Source organism: Leptonotus elevatus, chromosome 20 (assembly GCF_054856555.1).
Source record: "Leptonotus elevatus isolate MCC_2025b chromosome 20, RoL_Lele_1.0, whole genome shotgun sequence".
NCBI lineage: Eukaryota > Metazoa > Chordata > Actinopteri > Syngnathiformes > Syngnathidae > Leptonotus > Leptonotus elevatus.
Window position 1 is genome coordinate 5,904,440 of NC_141258.1, and position 22,392 is coordinate 5,926,831.

A 22,392-nucleotide genomic window follows, 5' to 3' on the forward strand; every position below is an offset into this window, starting at 1 on the left:
TCCTCATTACAGTTATATGAGTGAGCTGAGTTTACCCAAGCTGACTTTGGAGATTGATTGTGATAGTTGTCAAAAACATTATTCCAGTGGAAATAATAATAATAACTTGTCTGTTGTTTATTCCAGTGAGCATCCTTTGTTTTCGTTTATTTTTGTTTTTTTTAAGTGAGCATCCTTAATAACTCATTCACTGCCATTGACGGCTATAGACGTCAAAAATTAATTAGAACTATTTCTATTAGTTTAACGTTTTTTCCACTTTTGTCAACCAGAGTATGAAAACCTAGAAAAAAATTATTGTACATTTAGAACAGATAGAACATTTGTGATTAATTGTGAGTTAACTAGGGAAGTCATGTGATTAATTATGAAAAAATTTAATCGCCTGACATTTTTAATAATCTTTTCCTAGTTTAAAAAAAGTAATTAAAAATTTTTTTTTAAACATTTTTAATAATCTTTTCTTTTTCTTTCTTTTTTTAATAAAAGATTATTAAAAATTAGGGGCGTCAGGCGATTAAAAATTTAACCATAATTAATTGCATGACTTCACTAGTTAACTCACAATTAATCACAAATGTTATATCTGTTCTAAATGTACAATAAAAAAATCTAGGTTTTCATACTCTTGTTAACAAATATGGGAAAAAATGTTAAACTTATAGAAATAGTTCAAATTCATTTTTGACGTCTATAGCCGTTAATGGCAGCGAATGAGTTAAATGCACCCAAACACGGCGCGGGGGATGGTCCGGGCACCCGAGGCACCTTCTCTCAGATTGCACATCAGATGCTGAAGACAGCTGCGCTCATCACAGCTTTTATGAATTCATTACCTTTTATGTTTCTCCAAACACTCATTTATCTCCCTGAGAAAATCAAACAGGACAAACACTGACTCGTCTTCCCTCCTGAAGACTGAACAACTTTTGTCAAAGTGTGACGCACGTGCCAAAAAAGCCTGCAAAATTCAGAGCTGGGTGGCAAGTCACGCCCCGTTTCTGGCAGGATGCGCGTGCAAAAGCGTGTTCGGGGCGTGCGTTCGAGTGAAGACGGCTTTAAAAAAATATATATATATAATAAATCAAAGTGTGTTATTTGCCTTGGTGAAAGCGCACAACATCAAAGAGTTTGCCTTCCTTTTCCGTGCAGCTTCCATCTCAGCATCGCTGCAAAGCCTCTAATGATAGAAGATACAAGGAGGTGCCACGGCTGCCAGCCAAAAGGAGGGAGAGAGAGAGAGAGAGAGAGAGAGAGAGAGAAAAAAAATACACACACATCGGAGGTGATGATTGACATGCCGGCAGCTTGTTTAATATTCCTGTGATGTCGGTCCAGACGCATGGATGCCAACACGTTGGCTGACGCGGCGGTCTGCCCGCCAACCACCTGGCCGGTTGCGAGAAACACCCGGCGTTCTCTCGCAGTCAATCACCAGCGGTGGCAAAAGTATGCATATGACTTTTAATCCTAATTAATCGCATGTCAATAATTAACTCGTGATCAACTCATTCACTGCCGTTAGCGGCTGTAGACGTCAAAAAAATTAATTTGAACGATTTCTTAGTTCAAAATTTTTTTTTTCCCACTTTTGTTAACAAGAGTATGAAAACCTAGATTTTTTTTATTGTATTGGAACAGATATAAAATCTGTGATTAATTGTGAGTTAATAGTCATGCGATTAATTACGATTAAAAAATTTAATCGCCTGACGCCCTTTATTTTTAATATTCGTTTTATTAAAAATTAAAAAAGATATATTAAAAAAAGAAAAAGAAAAGATTATTAAAAATTAGGGGCATCGGGCAATTCAAATTTGTAATCATAAGTAATAGCATGACTTCACTAGTTAACTCACGATTAATCCAAAATTTGATATCTGTGTTTTAAATGTATTGAATTTTTGACGTCTATGGCTGTCAATGGCAGTGAATGAGTTAATCATGAGTTAACTAGTGAAGTCATGTGATTAATTACAATAAAAAAATTAATCGCATTGAGCCTCTAATTTTTAATAATCTTTTCTCATTTTGTTTTTAATCGCGTGTGATGCCAGCACAGCGCAAAGCGTTAATCGAGCATTAAAAAAAAATAGTGGCTTTAAAGAAACTTTAAATTAACTCGATGTTCACGCAGTAATTTTGACAGCCCTAATATATTTATGACTTCCCACCACTGTCAATCACGCAAGTGTCAAGAGGACTGGTGGCAGACGTGCCAGCTCTGCATGCGATACTTCACACTTTGCGCGCGAACGTCCTCCTCGTTGGCAATGGCCTCGGGATTCCGGCTGACACGCTAACGTGCATAATCGGGGAGATATTAATGGGCAGCAAATGGGGGAAATTTAAATCCTGGAACCAAGATTGAGGCTAAATATATATATATGTTTTTGTTTCACAACATGCTGCTAAGATTTTATAAGAAACTATTTGTTTATTATTCTTTTGGAGTAAGCAGAGGTAGCAAAAGGGATATGCTCCATCTTACACATGATTTCTATACAAAACGGATGGATACCAAACGAGTGATTTTCAGTTAATAACGCACTTTTTAACTCATTCACTGCCATAAATTCGTTTTTGTTTTTTAAGAAAAAGATCATTAAGAACTAGGGGCGACAGGCAATTGTAATTAATTGCATGACTTCACTAATTAACTCACGATTAATCACAAATTCTATATCTGTATCACTTTTTAACTCATTCACTGCCATAAATTCATTTAAAAAAAAAAGATTATTAAAAATTAAGGGCGACAGGCGATTAACATTTTTAATTGTAATTAATTGCATGACTTCACTAATTAACTCACGATTAATCACAAATTCTATATCTGTATCACTTTTTAACTCATTCACTGCCATGAATTCATTTTAAAAAAGATTATTAAAAATTAAGGGCGACAGGCGATTAACATTTTTAATTGTAATTAATCGCATGACTTCACTAATTAACTCACGATTAATCACAAATTCGATAACTGTATCACTTTTTAACTCATTCACTGCCATTAATTCATTCAACAAAAAAAAGATGATCAATTAAAATATCAAAAATTTAGGCCGTCAGGTGATTAAAATTTGTAATCATAAGTCATCGCATGACTTCACTTGTTAACTCACATCTAATCACAAATTTTATATCTGTTCTAAATGTACAATTAATAAATTTCTAGGTTTCCCTACTCTTGTTGACAAAAGTGGAAACTAAATTTAAACTAATAGAAATAGTTTGAATAAATTTTTGACGTCTATAGCCGTCAATGGCAGTGAATGAGTTAATTATAGTTTGTTGCACATGCATTCCTGAAAAGTCCCCATAAGACGAACTGAATCCTCCTCTGTGGTGCCGAGATGTTTTTTCCGAGAAACTCTGTACATCTGCTCGGATCTTATGTAATTCAGTCGTGAATGTCCCGCCTGACGCGTCATATATATTGCATGGACTAAAAAGCCGCTCTCTTGCCGCCTGCACTCAAGGCTTACTGGATTTTTCATCTCCAATTAAAAGGGAACTAAAGTATTGCACCGTTGGACTCGAGTGAGAGGGAGAAATAATTGACGGGCTCGCTCCCGAAACAAGTGAATTATTTAATCTGTTTTTGGACTTTTATGGTGGTTAAAGAAAAGGCTCTTTCATTGAAAATGCAATTCTGTCTTGGGCTGGGGTAGGAAATAAAGAAAAATGAGTCAGGCGTCTTGATTGTGATGATGAGTTCAGGGTATTTTGTAATGCAGTATATATCGAAATCCATTTTCAACTACCGCAGTGATGACAAGCAGTGTAAAAAATTTTGTATGTCATTTAAAGCGACCCTATAAAAATGCCAGTAGAGTAGCATACGTCTAAAAATATCAAACCGTCATAATGAATAAATCATCGATTGAACGTCGCAAGCTAATGAGCCGACTTTGTGGCTAACCCCAAGTTTGCACGATTGATTCCTTTGTGATTCCGATGTACAAATACAAAGAACAATCAAGGCGCGCGCGAGGAAGGTGTCGCTCACTGATGTATAAATACCATCGCGTCTGACTTGAGAGGTTCTTCGACCTTCTGCTTTTTGAGCATGTTTCCATTTGTTTGCTTCGCTGCCGCTACTTCCATTGTGTTTGCTAGCCCAAATCAATATGGAAATGAGCTTGGAAATGTTCCAGATTCCTTTGGAAGCAAAAATCAGTCAATCAAATCATTTTTAATCTAAAATCAATCTAATCGAAAATCGATTCTGAATCGAATCGCACACTCAAAAATTCAACAATTTTTTTTTACTAATTATCTAACGTTTATAGCCTTCAACGGCAGTGAATAAATAAAAAAAGAAAATAAAGAAAATATTAAAAATTCGGGGCGTCAGAGCATGACTTCACTAGTTAACTCGCGATTAATCACAAATTTTATATACAAAACTAAATGTACAATAAAAAAAAATCTAGATTTTCAACAAAAGTGGAGAAAAAAATGTGAAACTAATAGAAATAGTTCAATGAATTGTTGACGTCTATAGCCGTCAATGGCAGTGAATGAGTTCAAATATTGCCGTGCAATATTCTGTTAAAATAGGGTGGGCAGATTTTCAAAATTAAAAAGTGGGACACTAATTATAAATGCCAAATATAATTGTTATAAAAGTGTATATAAGAGTTAATGCGATGAATCATTTTGGGGGATTGGGTAATAGAGTAGGACCTTTTCTACCTTGGAGGAGGTAATAGCCGAGAACTTCAAACGAAATAAGCTCTTGACATCAACAAAACATCTCAACAAGCGAACAGAAATGCACTTTTCTTTTTCTTTTTTATCAGTCTCAAAGCTAATCACAAAGATCGCGACCCTCGTCATCTTCAATCCTGCGACAAAATGTCTTCGGGGACATCAATAAGGATCGAATTTGGCTCCCGGAGATGCGGAGATTGCATTGATCAATACGAGCGAGATTGCATCGGGCACATTTGTAGCGCAGCCAAAAAAGCCGTCCGACACGTCAACTAATTCCACATGTTCGACGAGCCGCCGTTCTCGAGTCAACAAGGCCGATGTCACGCTCGAATTCAGATCAAACTTTCAGAATCCTCCGATGAGGTCTCGCTAATGAGGCTCTCTTGGAAGCGATGCAAAATGGAGATGATTATTGATGCGAGCAGAATAGTCTGGCTCCTTTTTTGCAGCGCGGTCTCGTGCCCGGAGTTGACATTCAAAAATGCATTTTAATTTCAGCATCTTCTCCTGCAGTGGAAAAAAACGGCGGATGTCGGAAGAGGACGCCTTGTGTCACCGTAGGCCATTTAGATTTTTTTTTTTTTTATCACTTCCCAAGCAACCGGGGGGGGGGGGGGGGGGGGAGAGAAGGTGAGAAAGCAGTTGGTGAAATTGATGACATTTATAAAAAAATTACAAGAAAGGAAAGGGGGGGGGAGGGGTTGGCATTGCCAGCCTGAGGCCAAACTAATAAAAGTACAATTGAATCACATCTTAAATAAATGACGCCGCTGTAGTTTAATAACGCATCCCCCTCACTGACGGGATGATACATCTTAATAATACACATAACCAGTTCAAATGAAAGGACGCTTCTCAGGGACAAATTGAGTATTGCATCCATTTCCTCAACTGTTATCCGGGGATGGGGTGGGGGCGGATTTTCAGGCAAATATGGAGCTCCCCCTGGCGGAGACTATGGGCAATGCACTGTCAATCTTTTCCTTACCAGACGAGCAGGCCTCAGACAAAAACAAACACACTTTGGTTTTCAAGTGAGTCGGTTTACTTTTTGAGTAAATGAGCAGTTGTTAACATTCATACAAAATGTAGAGTTGTGCAAACAAAGCGTCGATAAAGAATGCCTTCACATGCTCTCTGATGCTGGCATTTTTTTTTTGTAAAAATAGAACACTAAGAAATACTATGTACACATCCAAGAGGCGTATACGTCGTCATACTCAGCTGTGGCCATGAGCAAGAAAGTTGCTTGCATAGTTGAGTGCATGCAGAAGAAGCAAGTCATCATGCAACGATTTGATCTTTGTGTTTGAAAGCGGTGACGATGAGTCGCCTCGAACGCGCTATGTACATGTACGCCAGAGGGCCATTTGATTAGGTACACCTGCGCAAATGAATGAGATCTGATGCAAAAACGCGCTTTTTTTCGCTGTGTATCATGTCGGATATTATTTAATGGATTACTGTGTATTTTAGCTTAATATCCAAAATATGATAAATATTTTCCAGTATGATACAGCGGGGGAGGGGGGGGGGATTAAAATAAAATACTGTATTGACAATTCCGATGGTACGTCATAAGACAAAATGGCGGTCTGATGCTGCATTCGAGGAAGGTTTGAATTCGGATACTTTCCACTCGTGTGTCCCAGTTCTGCCCTCAAAACGTTTGAGGCAAATGTTAAACAGCAAAGATGGCTCATTCAGATAAATGAATTGTTGTTCTGGTGTCACGTGAACATATGTTTGTATTTACATTTGCCTCCAACGCTTTGAGGCTGGAACTGACACAATCCGAGCGTGACGTATCTGATTTCCTACTGTCCTCGAATGCAGCATTTTTCTCGGTAAGGACGCTCTCCACTTTTTGTAAAACACTGTACTTTGGACCGTTATAACTTGATTTGTGAGGATTATGTTTGATTTTAAAATGTGAATAAAATGTTGTTTGACTACTATAACATGTATAATATGCCCGGTTTGTACGTTAGTCACACGTACGTCATGGAAATGAAGTGTGCATTGCGTAAAGATCAGAAATGCCCGGATGTTCGGAATTGTCCATTAGAACTAGATCTCATCAGATTGTACAAGTGGACCTAATGGTTGGAGCCAGTGTTGTGTATGTGTGTATTTATATGGCCTTTGCGTACACCCTGTGTTCTTTTGAGAGGAATGTTCCGAGACAGTGTGGCAGTCAGAGAGCCCCGAGGCCACAAGTGGGCGCCACAAGTAAATGTTGGCATCAGCCCCGGCGCCAGGTGGGAGGTTGCCCAAAGGGCTTGATGTGTTATAGGTAAATAAACGCATATATTTAAGAACCGTGATCTCTAGACGAATAAACCACTGACACATGCTTATTTTCCTCGCACCGTCTCGTCTTCTTTAAAAAAATGAAATAAAAAAAACTAACAAAAAAAAAACTCCTTGAAGGCTGTTGCACGATAACTACATCAAGTGTGTGTAAACAGCGATTAAGGTTATATAGGTGTGTGTTACTTGAAACGACATATTCAGTGCTTCATAAATATTCAATTTTACTTATAAATTTACCAACACCTGCAGTTATACAGTTTCGATTAAATACTATGATTATCTGAGGCACTGATGTTGACACTTGGCTCTCCGGAACGAGGGAGAGCTAAAAGGTTTTCGGGAAAGAATTCAGTTTTTTAAAAAACGGACTTGGTCGTCCATTTTCAACACTCCAAGTATCGTTCGCCTGCGCTTTTTCACTCTTGAGCCACGCTTCCACCGATTGTCTGCCAGCCAATCAATGGACAGTAAGCGCAACAAAGCTCCACCCCTCTCTAAACATGATGATTCGTGCGACTGGCAGCACAATAGCAAATTGAAAAATGTGATCGAGAGTCGATATTTTGGGATGGGCATATGAATTATTTCATTCATCGGTTTTAGTCTCATCTTTTTTTGCTGTTTAAAATAGAGCCTGGCCGATTAAATCGGCTGTGCTTCTTTAAAATCGGCCGGTTTATTTATTTATTTTACACAATAACAATTACAACAACAAAAACAACATTAATGACATTCAAACGTCACCCCTCCCCCACCCCAAAACAATCGGCCGATTTTTTTGCCGATTATTCAGTTTTAAAGTTAACGAAATAGTAAAAGGTTTTGAGTGTAATTTGTATATTAATTGTTGTAAGAAAAATAAGTGTGTAAAATGTGTTTTATTAATTAGCTAATGAATCTGATATCGGAATTTTATTCTGCTGAATATCGGAATTGGCATCAAAAAAATCGGTATCGTCAGGCCCTAGTCTAAACATTAACGTCAAGATTAAAAGGAATGCATAGATGATAATTGACTGTTCATTTTGAAATTTCGACCTTCCTGAAAACAAATGGACCCGACTAAATTGATGGGAACTCTGCCGCTTGGTGGAAACGAGGCTTAAAAGACTCCTCCCAGCTAAGCTACGGACACAACAAGGCAATCATTCTAATAAATGAGCAACCCATGCTTATTTACAGTACAGTATAGTATTTCCTGGAAATCATCACAACCATACAAAGTGCTTTGGTAAAACCCATTCCTAAATAAGTACAGAACAAAGTGGACGGGAAGTGTCCAGAATGACAGCTGTAAACCAGGAACCACTGAAATGCGAAACGTGTCCATTCAGTGTTTGGAGCTGCACTAGAAAGGAGAGCGAGACGTTCGTCGGGGCCCTCGTGTGGACTTCATTTGGACCTCTGGCTTGATTGTGTGGAGTTGATGGGGATTTTCCTGGATGGCATGGTCTTTTTCACGGGATCTTTCTTCGACGGTTCTTTCGCAGAAGAAGCTTGGTTGGTGGTTTCTGAGAGTTTGGATCTCGCGGAGGGCAGCCGTGAATGTTTGGACGAGTCTTTGTCCTTAGCTGCGGCGGCTTCGGAAGTCGCGCTCTGGGGTTTCTTGTTGGCTTCTTTCGCCGCATCTCCGCCACCGTCTTCCAGAGTTCCTTTGGGATCCGCGGCCGCCGCTTTCCCGCCATCCGTCGACTTGCGGGCGTCTTTGGGCCTTAGGGCAGTTTTGAAGAAGGACAAAGCTTTGTCTTCAGTCTTACTGTTCCTTCGAGGGGTTTTTGAGGGCAGGGCGGCAGATGGCGGAACCACACTGGAGGATCGCAGACTAGTCATGGAGGAGCTGCTGCTTGAGCTTCGGGCGACCGTCCTGTTCTCCAAAACTCGACCGGGCCTGCCCTCAGCTCGACAGCCGGCGGATCTGGACGGAGGAACTCCGTTGCTAATCTTCTTTTCTGACACGGCGTTGGTCCGCGAAGAATCCCGGCTGGCGCTCCGATCGGCTCCTTTAGTCCTCCCCGAAGCCGAGCTTCTATCGCCGCCTCCTTTGGGAGCCGTTCTTCTCTGAGGGTGCGAACTTCCCGGAGAAGCGCTCCTCCTCTGTTGCGCGGAGTCAGGATGCAAGCTCTCCTGAGTTTGGGACGAGCCCCTTTTGGAAGGCGTCGCCGTTCTCGAGGAACCGGCCTTGCTGGCTTTGGGCGGTCCGTCGGTTTTGTCCTTCGGATTGGATGCGGCACCCTTAGCCTGCGCTCGAGCCGGTGACTTCACAGCCGGGGACGCGGGGGACAAAGAGCTGGATGACGTTGAGGAGGCGGCAGGACGTTTCTTGGGGCTCCTGTCGCTCTCAACTCCGGTTTTCGCTGAGGTCCGTTTGCCACCTGAACTGTCTGCCGCCATATTTCTTTGTTTCTGCTCCTTCGCAGCCGCCCCGTGTCGAGGACTGATTTGTTCAGCGCCACTGACTAGATTGTTGTTATCCCCGGCCTGCGCGGAGTTCCTCGGCTCGGCCTGTGACGCCGCTTTGGGGTGAAGCTGTTCTATCAGCCTCTTATTCCCGGGAATATGATCCAACTCTGCGAGGGCGGACTTACCTCCGATCTTGGGCGAACCGTTGAAGCAGGAGGTCGACAGATTGGTATCAACCACCTCCCCTATCATTTCCAGCGTCGGGGAAGATGAGTGCGATTCCAGGGAAAAGCGCGAGGGGGAGTTGGAACGGAGTTGCAGTTTGGCCGAGTGGGACCAGGAAGGCTTCTGGCCGTTCTCGCTGAGAACTAGCGGACTGGCGATGGACGCTCTCGAGGAGAAGGTCTGCCTTTGCATGCCTCGCACCGCGGGTCGGCTTGATAAAGCTGCACGCCGGAAACGTTCATTTAAGAATAAATAAATCACTCGAATCAGGTTTTCGAGGAATTTGCTTACCGTCGTCCTCGCTCCGTTCGCCGGCGAACTCGGCCGACTCTGACAAGGAGGCCAATGACGTTCGTCTGGAGGAACCGGACGAGGCTTGGCTCGGCGGACGGCTTCCCATCAGGCGGCTGATCCAATGCTCGCACAGGGAAGAACTTGTAGATCCTAAAGATCACAATCGATACATTTGACAATGTTACAGCCTGATTTCAGAAATAACCCATGGAAATAAATGTGGGGTTCCTCAAGGTTCAATGTTAGGCCCAATACTTTTTCATCTTTATAGTTTAGTTATCGTCCCTGAAGGTCAGAGGGAGAAACTTTTTTTTACTTAGTTTAATTCAGAGTTGGCAAATCCAGGTCCAGAAAGTAAAAACCCTGCCACACTTTGGCTTTAGCCCCTGATGCTAGCTACCTAGCAGGTAAACAAGCTCCATGGGGGCTAGCTAGCTCTAGCTAGCTTGCTAGCACGTGGGGCTAACGCTAAACTGCGGCATGGTTTTTACTTTCTGGACCTGGATTTGCCACCTCTCGCAGCGTAGAACACGTGCAAATTAAATATTGACTCTTTTATTACCGAGCAGTGCCTTGTTGAAGGTCACATTAACTGTACTCTGGGAGTGAACCGGCAAATTCTCGATACACAAGTCCAGCCTTCATAATTGATCTGCTGTTGGGCTCCAACTTTCGCAGAGGTGGCAAATCTAAGTCCAGAAAGTAAAAACCCTGCCACCGTTTGGCTCTAGCCCCAGTTGCTAGCTAGCTAGCTCCCTAGCAGGTAAATAAGCACACGGGGAGCTAGCTAGCTAGCAACTGGGGCTAGAGCCAAACGGTGGCAGGGTTTTTACTTTCTGGACTCAGATTTGCCACCTCTGGTTTTATTCTTCATATCAAAATGTAAATAAGATGAGAATTGCTATCAAAAAATAAAGTTTGATTTGATCAATGAACTAACTTACCTCCCACAGAACTGTTGGCAGACCAAGACGGAATGGTGGCACGTCTCTGATAAAACAAAATGTAGGCCGTCTGCTTGCAGACGTCCTCTTCCGATATTGGATGAACGTCGCTATCGTCAAAGCAATACCACTGCCCGTCGATGGAGTTCTTACACTGAGCTATGAGATTTAAAAAAAATAATAATAATAAAAAAAACAGCTCAATAAAAGGAAACTGATTGTGTGTCTTTTTCATGCCAAAGTCGCGCTGATACCCGTGTAATGTCCTCCTTGCATGGTCCCATGATGGTTGCACACGGCGTACAGATCATAAAGGTAATCCTCGGGATCCCGACCCAAGCCGTAAGGCCGTCTCCACGGCGACCAGTGGGAAGGTAGACTCCAGCTGCTCTGGCTCCTCTTTACCATGTGCGGTGCCATGTCCATGCCCGTCAGCGGGAACTTGACCATGTTCTGCATTTTCATGCGCCGGTCGCCATCCTGGAAAAGAAAGTCGAAGGGTCTCCCGCTTCTTTGGTGTATTTCTGAAAATCAGTTGCCGTTCATACCTGTCGAAAGCGTTTCAGGTGAAGAATGAGGATGTCGGGCAACGTCCACAAACTCAGCTTGATGCTGCCTTGCTGAAGCTGCTTGCAGTGCGGACATCGCCAGGCGTCGTCAGGAGCAAGCTGACGAAAGGAAATTTGCCGAATAGAAGTCAACGTCTTTAAATGGTATCATTTTGTTTACAAGATTGTTCTGAGTACACCTCTGCAAAGGAGCTAATACTCCTCGCGCACTCAACAACTATAGCGTCACTGCCACCTGCTGTAGTGGGTGTGCAATTACATTGTACTTTCGTACCCAAAACATTTTTCCTTTTTCTTAAAATGTGTTTACAAAGTATTTACTCTTTTTTTATTTTTTTTTATTCATTTATCACATGAAATTGACGATTGATTGATATATTGTAAATACAAGTCCAATAAAACATTTTACATACACATTCAACATTTTTGTATTTCTTCTATTAAATAATTAGTTAATTCAGTACGTTATCTACAAATAAATAAATTATGTATTTTTTTTTCAATAATAAAATTAATTACAAATAAACCATTTTACATACATATTTAACAACTCAATTTAGACTTTACTAGATAATTGGTTTATCAATTATAATAAATTACAAATAATATAATTAAAATTATAATGCAGTATTATTTTTGTATTAAAATTCACTATTTTTATTTATTTTTATTACATATTGTCACCTTCCCAAAATAATTGCCTAAGTCACATTTTACCAATCAAATCAAATAAATAAATAAATATGTTGGCCACCTCTGCTAAAATTGGCTACATCTTTAGTTAAAGAGATCATTCAACGACATGGCTGAAATGAAATCATTATCAAATATAATAATGTCAATACAATAATTTAATAGTTTTTGTGTTTTCTTTAAAAAAAACATGGCTTGGGCCATGAAGGTGACAATATTCAACTTTTTTTTTTAAATTAAAATTAATAATCGAGTGGTACACTGGCTCCCTCTAGTGGTACCTGAAGTCCACCATTCAGCCAATAGCCATAACACAGGAAGCTTTATATGGTTTTAACTTGTCTGTATTAAAGCACAATGTTCACACTGCATAATGTTACAGCGGGAAAAAAAATTCTTAAATATAATGCATTAATATTATTATTATGAAATGTTTGAGCTCACCTGTTCCTCTTTGGTGTAGAGCTGAAAGCACTGAGCCAGTGAGCAGCTCTGAGGCTGGAGGTGCAGCTCCTTCACATGACGGACACTTTCAGCATCGGGGATGTATTCGTCCTCTGTTCTTTTAAACAGACTGCAAGAAAACACAACAATCACGCAAGCTTCAGCTTCATGCTAAGATTTCAAAATTCACTACAACCAATCAAATCCGTGCAGCGTTATCTTGTGTCTATGTGTGTCCTTCTTACTAGTCTTTTGTCTCTTTGTCCCATTCCACAACAATTTTGACATGAGGCGGCCCCCCAGGACCGCAAGACTTGTACGCCCTGTTAGCAAAAAAAAAACACAAAAGAGACACAAATGTAAACACAAACATAAAACAATAAAAATTAATATAGTCTACAAAACAGCCCGTTTCATGTCTCAAGTGGTATTTTCAAATGAGCAGGAAAAGAAGAAGTTAACCCTCAGGAGCCCAGATTGTGCTTACATAACCAAGAGAAGGAGCAGCGCTCCCCCTAGTGGTGGTAGACAGTCTTACCTCTCCACAGAAGGATGGCAGAGCGGTTGCTCCTCCTGAGGCAGCAAATACGTGATCCCAACCACTCCCACCACACGTAATGTGAAAGGCCCGACCTACAAGAAAAAAACAGCACAACAATGGGATGATATTCAACATGCAGTGTTTAATATACGGAATTGTTTTTGAAAGTACGTACCTGCACTACGGCTCCAGGGCGCAAAAGATGACGCATTTTCTCCAGAATTTCCTTTTGGAGTACATCCCATGTGACTGTACGCTCCAGGTAGAGGATAAAAGGATTTCCAAACCTGTGGGAAAGTCTCAAGTCATGTTGTTTTGGGCGGATTTTGGTATTTTTTATTGTTTTTTTTTTGACATCATGAAATGGTAATCACTGGGGAATTAGCGCCCCCTTGTGGAGACATAAGGGGCTCTCAAGACTTGCCCAAAACAACATTTTCCAGTGCCAAAGATAATTTTTCATTGTTTCTGTTTTTTAATTGTTTGTGCTAAGTCTAAATTGACATCCATTTTTTTTAAATTGGCCCTTGTTTTTTAGCTATCGATATTTTTGACAATTAATAAATTGATAATGTGCGTTGACGTCGCCTGTCTTTGCATTTGTTGACTGCTAATTTTTGCTTGATTTTTACATTAAATGTAATTTGCATAAAGGACGCTCTCTGGGATAACGATTGTCCTATTTCACTATATTACATAAAAAAATATGAAAGAATATTGTATGTACATGTTTGAAAACACAGATACAATCTCATCAAAGTTGCAGCATAACATGTATCTGAAAAACTAGAGACAATTTGGAAAAAAAGTCATTCAGCAACATCAAAATAAGGCTATTCGATAAAAATACTAATCACGATTATTTTGGTAATAATTGAAATTAGGATTTTTGTTTTTTTGGTACAAATTTTTTAAATGTCAAAAATATTAAGACAAATAAAATTCTTTGAAACACTACAATTATGCAATTTTTTTTATTAAACAAAATCTATTAAATTAATTAAAAATGTAGTTATTATTATTTTATTTTATTTATTTATTTTATTTTAATTTATTATTGTTATTATTATTTTACAATCATGCTGATTGTCATAAATTGAATTTCGATTAATTGCACGGCCCTACATCAAATTACCCTAAAACCGTTGAAAGATTCTTGGCACAAAATTGCGTTGACCAGTATCATGGACTCGACCCGAAGTCTAATGGAAGGAAATTGAGCGAGATCCTCGTCCCCTCGCTGTCGGCGTACCTGCGTCCTTGCTGACCGGCGCAGGCTCGGTTACACACCAGCAGCACCACCTTCTCGTCCTGTCCCGTGTTCTTATTGGGGCTGAGAGGCGGCGTTACGGGCTCCTGGATTTGTGGGGATAACCGATTGTTGTCCGTGCTGTACTTCAAGTTGTTCTGATTGAGATTGGCATGTGGACTCCCTGGATTGTGGTGAAAAAAAAAGACATGATTTTAATTATAGTGGTCAAAGGTTAATACCGTATTTCTGATGAGTTAATGCTATCTTAGAAAAAAAAAGTGCTCTCGGTATCAAGGTTGACGTGATTTCAAGCGATAAAGGCACGATTGCTTTCAGCCGACCTCATTAGAATAAAAAAAGTGTACCTAATGAAGTGTCTAGTGAGTGCTTAACCCAATTGGGCCTCCTACTTGCACCAGCTAATGAGCAGGTTGCCGTACCGCCTCGCTTGGAGCGGATCTGATCGGGCCTGAAGAGCTCGGGCGTCTCGAAGGCAAAGATGGAGTCGCTCTCCTGAATGATCTCCAGGTCGTCGTCGTCGTCGCAGAAGGAGCGATGGAAGCCGTCGTAGTACATCTCGGTGAGGACGATCTGAACGTGAGAGGTCGGTGAGCGGCGGCGACTTTTAACTCATTCGCTGCCATTGACGGCTATTGACGTCAAAAATTCATTTGAACTATTTCTATTAATTTTTTTTAAAAATTCCCATTTTTTTATGAAAACCTAGAAATGTTTTTATTATACATTTAGAGCAGATATAAAATGTATGATTAAATGTGAGTTAACTTGAAGTCATGCGATTAATTACAATAAAAAAATTAATCGCCTGACGGGATTTAAAAAAAGAAAAGATTATTAAAAATTAGGAGCGTTAATTTTATATCTGTTCAAAATGTACAATAAAAAAATTATACGTTAACAAAAGTGGAAAAAAAATGTTAAACTAATAGAAAATGTTCAAATGAATATTTGACGTCTATAACCGTCAATGGCAGTGAATGAGTTAAGGTCCATTTGAGATGGTGAGTCCCGGAAGTACCTGTTGAGCAGGGATTTTGGTCTCCTGCGCCACGGCTTGCCTGAGCCTGGACACCGTACCGGACAGAGGCACGGCCACCCCCACCCTCATACAGTGGGAGCATTTGCCCTGGTACACCACTGTCACATACAAGGGTCTGCATCACAAAAACACACAGAGGGAGAATAAATAGACATGAAACCGTAATATATACGGTAAACAGATTTGATCTTTTTAATGCCCATAAACTCACCGCGTGTGAGGTACGGGGATTGGCAGTGAGATGCAGAGAAAAGGGTCAAAGGTGTTGCTCTGTTTCTGGCAGTGAGGACACGTCAGAGAAGATCTGCACGGAAACATAAACAAACGCAAACAAGGCAGCAAATTGTGTCACTTTACAATCAGTTACGAGTTTGATTTTTTTTTTTCAACAAAAAACAAAAGCGACTGAGCTCTATTAAAACTCATTCACTGCCATAAATTCATTTGAAAAAATATTAAAAATTAGGGGCGACAGGTAATGAATTTTTAACTCATTCACTGCCATTGACAACTATAGACGTAAAAACTTCATGTGAACTATTTCAATTAGTTTAACATTTTTCTCATTTCATTTCATTTTTTATGAAAACCTAGAATTTTTTTTATTAAAATTATCATGCGATTAATTACGATTAAACGGCCCTTATTTTTATTTTTTTATTTTAATTAAGTGTGATTACATTTTTTTATTGTAATTAATCACATGACTTCACTAGTTAACTAACGATTCATCACAAATTTTATATCTGTTCTAAATTTACAATAAAAAATGTTTAAGGTGTTCATACTCTTGTTAGTGTGAAAGTGGAATTCTTTTTTAAACTAATAGAAATAGTTGAAATGAATTTTTGGCGTCTATAGTCGTCAATGGCAGTGAATGAGTTAATTGTAATTAATCGTATGTCTTCACTAGTTAACTCACGATTAATCGCAAATTTTGTATCTGTTCTAAATGTACAATGAAAAAAAATTCTAGGTTTTCATACTCTTGTTAACAAAAGAGGGGGAAAAAATGAAACTCATAGAAATAGCTCAAATGAATTTTTGACGTTTTTAGCCGTCAATGGCAGTGAATGAGTTAAATGAGATTACAGGAGTCAATCTCAACTACTAATCTACTTTTTAAAAAGGTCTGAAAGGTTGTTTTAAAATTACAAATGACAAAAAAAAAGCTCAAAGCAACAAGTCTGTTTCATTTGCTGACACACACGTCACTCACAAGGCCAGGCCCCGCCTTTTAAAGCCACACGCAATCAAAGTCACAGATCCTACAGTGTATTGCTGTCTAAAAATGACATCTAACACTAATTGGCTTGTTTTAATCTACAAACATAGAACACTGCCATTCAAAATTTTGAGTCTTTAAAAAAAAATAAAATCAAAGCACCGGTTTTGTTTAGCACATAAACAACATTTAGACTAAATTTCGGATTTATTTGATTTCATCTTCTATCTACCTAGAATTTGAAATTAGACATCAAGGAAAAGAGTGGCAAGCAAATAAATTTGTATACAGCTATTCTCCAATTATTATATTATATTTTCCAGAATTATCTGGAAAATAAATGTCTGTAAAACCAGCTAAAGTGAGCAAAAACAGCAATTTCGATTTGTCAAAATGGAAAAATAAATAAATTTTGCAACAAGGTGGATCAGGTCCAAGGGCCTTGAGTGAGAGGCAAGAAAATAAAAAATCAAATTGTAGCCAATGGTCAATAAATAGTGTTATATGCTCATATTTGCACACCAAAACATGAAGTGATGGTTGGTCACATATTTACAGAGAACAATATTGTACACGTTTACCGGAAAGGTCTCAGACGGTCCAGCCAGACGGTCAGTGTTTGTGTGTCAACAAAAGTAAAGTGCAATACGGTGCATTTGTCAAATAGCAAGACAAACAGTGGCTGTGTGGATGCTTTACCTGTATTGTGCCTGAAAAAGCTCTTGCACAAAAGAGCCAGGTGGCGCCGGGAGTGGAGATCCTCCAGGGGCGTTTTCGTTCTCTACTGGAGGCTGGAAAGACACACAAAAAAACAAACAAAAAAAACACAAGAATTGAAAATGAACAGCAGTGCGAAGCCACACATAGAGCAAATACTTCTTTTTCAGGTCACTAGCTTAAGTAAAGACTGCTCTTTACCGTCCTGGGGGGCCTGACGTCAGGATGGATGATGTTGTTGAGGTCTTCATGAACTCGATCCAGCAGCCACAGGAGGAATTCCTGGGCGTCGTGTTGGGAGTTGCCCTTGAACTGAAGGGCGCTCTTTGACACCACATTCTGATAGATAGATAGAATTATATATATATTTATTTTACAATAGGTGTAACGATACTGTAGAATGGAATGGCTAGTTTGCTTTAAGCTTGGTGAGCTAGCTAAATACAGGGATACTGTAGAGAGAGATAAAGTGTATCAATATTGAAGCTAGCTAGCTAGCTCTATGTGTAACCCCTAGCTAGCTAACTAAATAGGTAGTAGGAGATACTTTATTCATCCACAACGGAAATTCACCAAATGTAATTCGCTTTTACACCATTAAATAGTAAACGACATAAATAAGCAACGAGAGTCGCCATGTCAGAAGATGACAACATCGCAGCTGGAGTGACAGTTAGCTGACGCCAGCGTGTCCTCCACTCTTCAAAGTCACTTCTGCTCACATGTCACGCATGCTATTTTCTCCATGAGTCCTTTCGAGGGTAAATAACACCGAAATGTTTCCTTGGCAGACACTAACTGATTATCGGGTGACATTGAATGAGCGTAATATACCATATTTAACTCATTCACTGCCATTGACGGCTATGAACGTAAAAAAATCATTTGAACTATTTGTATTAATTAACATTTTTTCATGAAAACCTAGGGGAAAAAATTATTGTACATTTAGAACAGATACAATTTGTAGTCATGCGATTAATTACGATTAAAATTTTGAATCGCCTGACGCCCCTAATTTTTGATAATCTTTTCTTTAAAAAAATAATTCATTAAAATTATTTTTTTTAATTTAATAATCTTTTCTTTAAAAAATGTAATATATATTTTTTTATTTTTAATAATTTCTTCTTTTTTATAATTGTAATTAAGTTTTGTTATTTTTAATAATCTTTTCTTTCTTTTTAAAAAAAAAAAAAAACATTAAAAAAATTAGGGGCGTCAGGTGATTTAATTTTTTTAGCGGAATTAATCGCTTTACTCACGATTAATCACAAATTTTCTATCTGTTCTAAATGTACAATAAATATTTTTTTCTAAGTTTTCATACTCTTGTTAACAAAAGTGGGGAAAAAAAGTTTAACAGAAATTGTTTAAATGAATTTTTGACGTCTACAGCTGTCAATGGCAGTGAAAGAGTTAATAATGATAATAATGCAGTCTGTTTATTTTCTGCATCATCAAGAAACAAGAGCACATCACTACTGAATAATTTTGCTCATTACTTTTTGACAATTTTTACTCAATTCTTTCTTCTTGCCATTAAATCGCATTCTGACAATACTAAGTCATAGCACACATTTTCAGGCTGTCGCTCTCAGAAGAATACATCAAAAAAACTGTCACAGTTCATATTCTGGAAGGCAACCAAGGTAAGGCAGGAAAAAAAAAACTCGGCCCAAAATAGGAGAGCTTTTAAGAAGAAACTACCGCTCTGATTCAGTTCCTCTCTTCATGTGAACTGAAAAGATGAAAATAGATGCGCCAGAAGATACAATGTTACGAATTTGCCAGGTGACAAGATGAAAAGGTCTGCTTGTCATGAAAGCTGCTAAGTGGGAGGCAGGCGGCTCCGGAGAGTATTTAAGTTCATTAGAGCTTCAACTCTCCCCCCAGAAAGCTTTTAAGGATGGTCTTCTTCTTTTTTTTTTTAAACTCATTCACTGCCATTGACGGCTATAGACGTCAAAAAATAATTTGAACTATTTCTATTAGTTTTCTACTTTTTCCACTTTTGTTAATAAGAGTATGAAAACCTAAAAATATATATATCGTACATTCAGAACAGATATAAAATGTGTGACAAATCGTGAGTTAATTATTGAAGTCATGTGATTAATTACAAGGGAAAAAAATTATTCACCTGACGCGATTTTATAAAAAAGAAAATATAAAAAATTGGGGGCGTCAGCGATTAAAATTGCATGACTTCGCTAGTTAACTCATGATTAATCACACATTTTATATCTGTTCTAAATGTACGATAAAAAAATTCTAGGTATTCACGCGCTTGTTGACAAAAGTGGGAAAAAAAGTTTAACTAAAAGAAATAGTTCAAATGAATTTTTGGCGTCTCTAGCCGTCAATGGCAGTGAATGAGTTCATATGGATGTATTATTATTTGTCAATAAAAAAGGCTTAAAAATTACTGAGGCCATATTTTACATAAAACTCATGTGGAATTCGAATTAAGCAGACAAAACACCTATTTCTAATCCATCGTGGGCATTTTGGCATTATAGCGCCCTCTGCTGGCGACTGAAATTGACATCACGGCGAGGCACTGTGATGTCATTTTCAGTCGCCAGCAGAGGGCGGTATAAAGCCAAAATGACCAGTAAACAACTCCAAACCTTTACCAAGCTCATGAAATGGTCTATGCAGACACAGAGCCTACCTTGAAATCTCTGCTGTGCTGGGGTGTGTACTCAAAGGTCCACAGAGCTCGAACCAGGCCTGACAGCTGCTCCGTCACCTCCCCGGAGTCCTCCTGCTTTTGCTGGCTGGACTTCTTCTGCACCAGAACCCCGTTGGACTTACTCGCCTTGGTATCGGCACCACTGCCGGCCTCGGATCCTCCTCCGCCCCCGCCGCCCGCTCCGCCCGCTCCGCCCCCTCCGCCCCGGAACTGCTCCAGGGCCAGGTACTCTGCGAAGAGCTCGGTGTTGCTCAGGCACTGCAGGATGGCGTTCATGAAGCAGGTGTTGCCGTGGTTCTTGAGCCCGGCCACGCCTGGCACTTTGTCGCCGAAGGGGAAGCCCCCGCAGTCGCTGTCGTCCGACTGGAGCGAGCCGCCGGTGGTGGTGGGGATCAACGAGGCGTCGTCCTTGTCGTCGCGAGCCTGCTCGTCCGTGCTGAAATGGGACAAAGTGGAGAGAGTCCGGAGGACTCGGTTCATGAAGCTGCCCACCGAGCGGACCGAGCTCCTCCGGAAAAGCTTCTTGCTGAAGGATTTCTTCTCCTTGTTAGTGACCACTTTGGACATGGTGGCTGCTTTTTGGTGGCCTTTTAGTGGGCGAGAGGTTAGCGCGCTTGCCTCGCAGTTCTGAGGCTCCAGGTTTGAATCGGGGTTATGGACTTCCTGTGTGGAGTTTGCATGTTCTACCAGAGCTTGGGTCAGTTTTCTCCGGCTTTGTCCCACTTTCCAAAAAAACCATTATGTGTGTATATATATATATATATATGTCATTTAAGACTAGTTCAAAAACAACAACAAATAAGGGGGGGGGGGGGGCTTGGTGTTACGTTCTTTTTTTTGTTGTTCCCCCCAAAGCCAGCTAGGTTTCAGCTCACCTAATGAGGACAATAGCAAATGGATGTTAGCGGAGAGACGAGGACAAAAACACTTTAAATCCTTTCACAGCACTTAGCTGCCACCCCCACGCGACATCACTCGGTCGTGTTGTCCACAGGGCCCGGGCATATTCCACTTACAGGCCTGCTCGTTGAGAAAAGGAGACAGACGGGCCCCGCTTTGCGTAAACACAAACACCGTGTGGTGTTGCTGGAGAAGCGCTCGGACCGGGGCGCCTCTCACACGCTCGCTCGCCCGCGCATCGCGTCTCCGGCAGCGGCTACGAGCACACGACACGACGGCCCATGTCATGGAGGCGGATCGTCAGACATAAACATCAACGACTCCGGAGTGGGGGGGGGGGGTCCCTCATCTTTTATTCAACGACGCGCGGCTCCACCCGGTCCAAAAGGCATCCCGCCGCCTCACGTCCAAGTCGAATCTTCGAAACGAGGAAAGTCTCCTTTATGTATTTCTTTTAATCTTCCCTAGTGGTCCTCCGCGGTGATCATCATCAGCAATGGTACCCCGCGACCGGAGCTCCAAATCCCGCCGCTCCCTCCCCTCAGCATCTCTTCCTCGCACGGTTCAAAGCGGGCCTCCTCCACCCTCCCCGACGCTTTTTGGAGGGAGGGGGTCACTCGGGTTGGTATTCGGAGTCCCTTAATTCCCGGTCGGGACGAAGCTCGGTGGAAAGGCCGTGGACCGCGTCCATCCTCATCTGTCGGCAGCGACACTGCAGGCAGGCGGGCAGGCGGGCGGGCGGGCTTTGGGCAGGGCGGGGACGGATGACGTCGCAGCCCAACACTGGTCCATGTCGGATGGGAGCAGGTGGATGCTGGATGATGATGATGATGATGCCGGACGAGATGATGCTCGCCATCAGTCTTGCACGGTCAACGCGAGGACCAATCACAAGGTGCTGCCGCATGATGTCAAATTGACATCATTTATCATTAGATATAGGCTATAATCAATAGCTAACAATATAAACAAAACCAAATGTGTCATGTAAAATAATTTGGAGCAGTTCAAAACCCCCTTTCACCCCCTTTTCCGGCGGGCAACATTCTTAAAAATATATACATAGACTATGCCGATACTCCAAATGGTTCAGGAACAGCTTTAAACTTACTTTCGGAGCACCTTTTTATTTTTTGGCGTTTTCAGCAAAATTTCCCGCTTGGGCCAGCACTATGGAGACTAAAGTGCATGTGTAGATTAGAGGAACGTGGCAACACAGGAGATGGACAAAAAAAAATAAAAAATTCACATGCACAGAGATTTTAAATAAATATTGGAATTTGGTTACATCATTCAAAAGAGCTATTTTCATTCAAGACATTTTATATGAACTAAAAGTTGCATTGTTATCATTGAAAAAGCAAGTCTCAAATTGTTTTTATATTAAATGTA

At 40.5% G+C, this 22,392-nt stretch overlaps 1 protein-coding gene across 2 annotated transcripts; it reads right to left on the bottom strand.

The window, feature by feature from the left end:
* Nucleotides 1–8,210: 8,210 nt before the first annotated feature.
* Nucleotides 8,211–21,722, bottom strand: LOC147156624 (ubiquitin carboxyl-terminal hydrolase 31-like). 2 transcript variants are annotated; one of them, XM_086064594.1, is made up of 17 exons: nucleotides 20,080–21,722; nucleotides 17,604–17,741; nucleotides 17,385–17,476; nucleotides 15,672–15,764; nucleotides 15,440–15,575; nucleotides 14,841–14,991; nucleotides 14,401–14,581; nucleotides 13,324–13,435; nucleotides 13,146–13,240; nucleotides 12,853–12,930; nucleotides 12,608–12,737; nucleotides 11,450–11,569; nucleotides 11,156–11,381; nucleotides 10,902–11,060; nucleotides 9,955–10,107; nucleotides 9,624–9,884; nucleotides 8,211–9,551 (listed from the first exon to the last, which is right to left on the bottom strand). In XM_086064594.1, the coding sequence occupies exons 1-17, from the start codon at nucleotides 20,665–20,667 to the stop codon at nucleotides 8,431–8,433; spliced, it is 3,834 nt and encodes a 1,277-aa protein (XP_085920720.1). In that variant the 5' UTR covers nucleotides 20,668–21,722; the 3' UTR covers nucleotides 8,211–8,430. The 2 variants fall into 2 exon arrangements, with proteins under 2 accessions (XP_085920720.1, XP_085920719.1); XM_086064593.1 differs by having other exon boundaries at nucleotides 8,211–9,884.
* Nucleotides 21,723–22,392: the final 670 nt, after the last annotated feature.

What these genes read in the sequence shown, in the direction of transcription:
- LOC147156624 (XM_086064593.1), bottom strand. Translation starts at nt 20,667, where the DNA reads ATGTCCAAAGTGGTCACTAACAAGGAGAAGAAATCCTTCAGCAAGAAG. An exon ending in GCCCTGGAGCCGTAGTGCAG is followed by an intron (nt 13,241 to 13,323) that starts GTACGTACTTTC and finishes TTTTTCTTGTAG; the next exon opens with GTCGGGCCTTTCACATTACG. An exon ending in TGCCAACAGTTCTGTGGGAG is followed by an intron (nt 10,108 to 10,901) that starts GTAAGTTAGTTC and finishes TGTGATCTTTAG; the next exon opens with GATCTACAAGTTCTTCCCTG.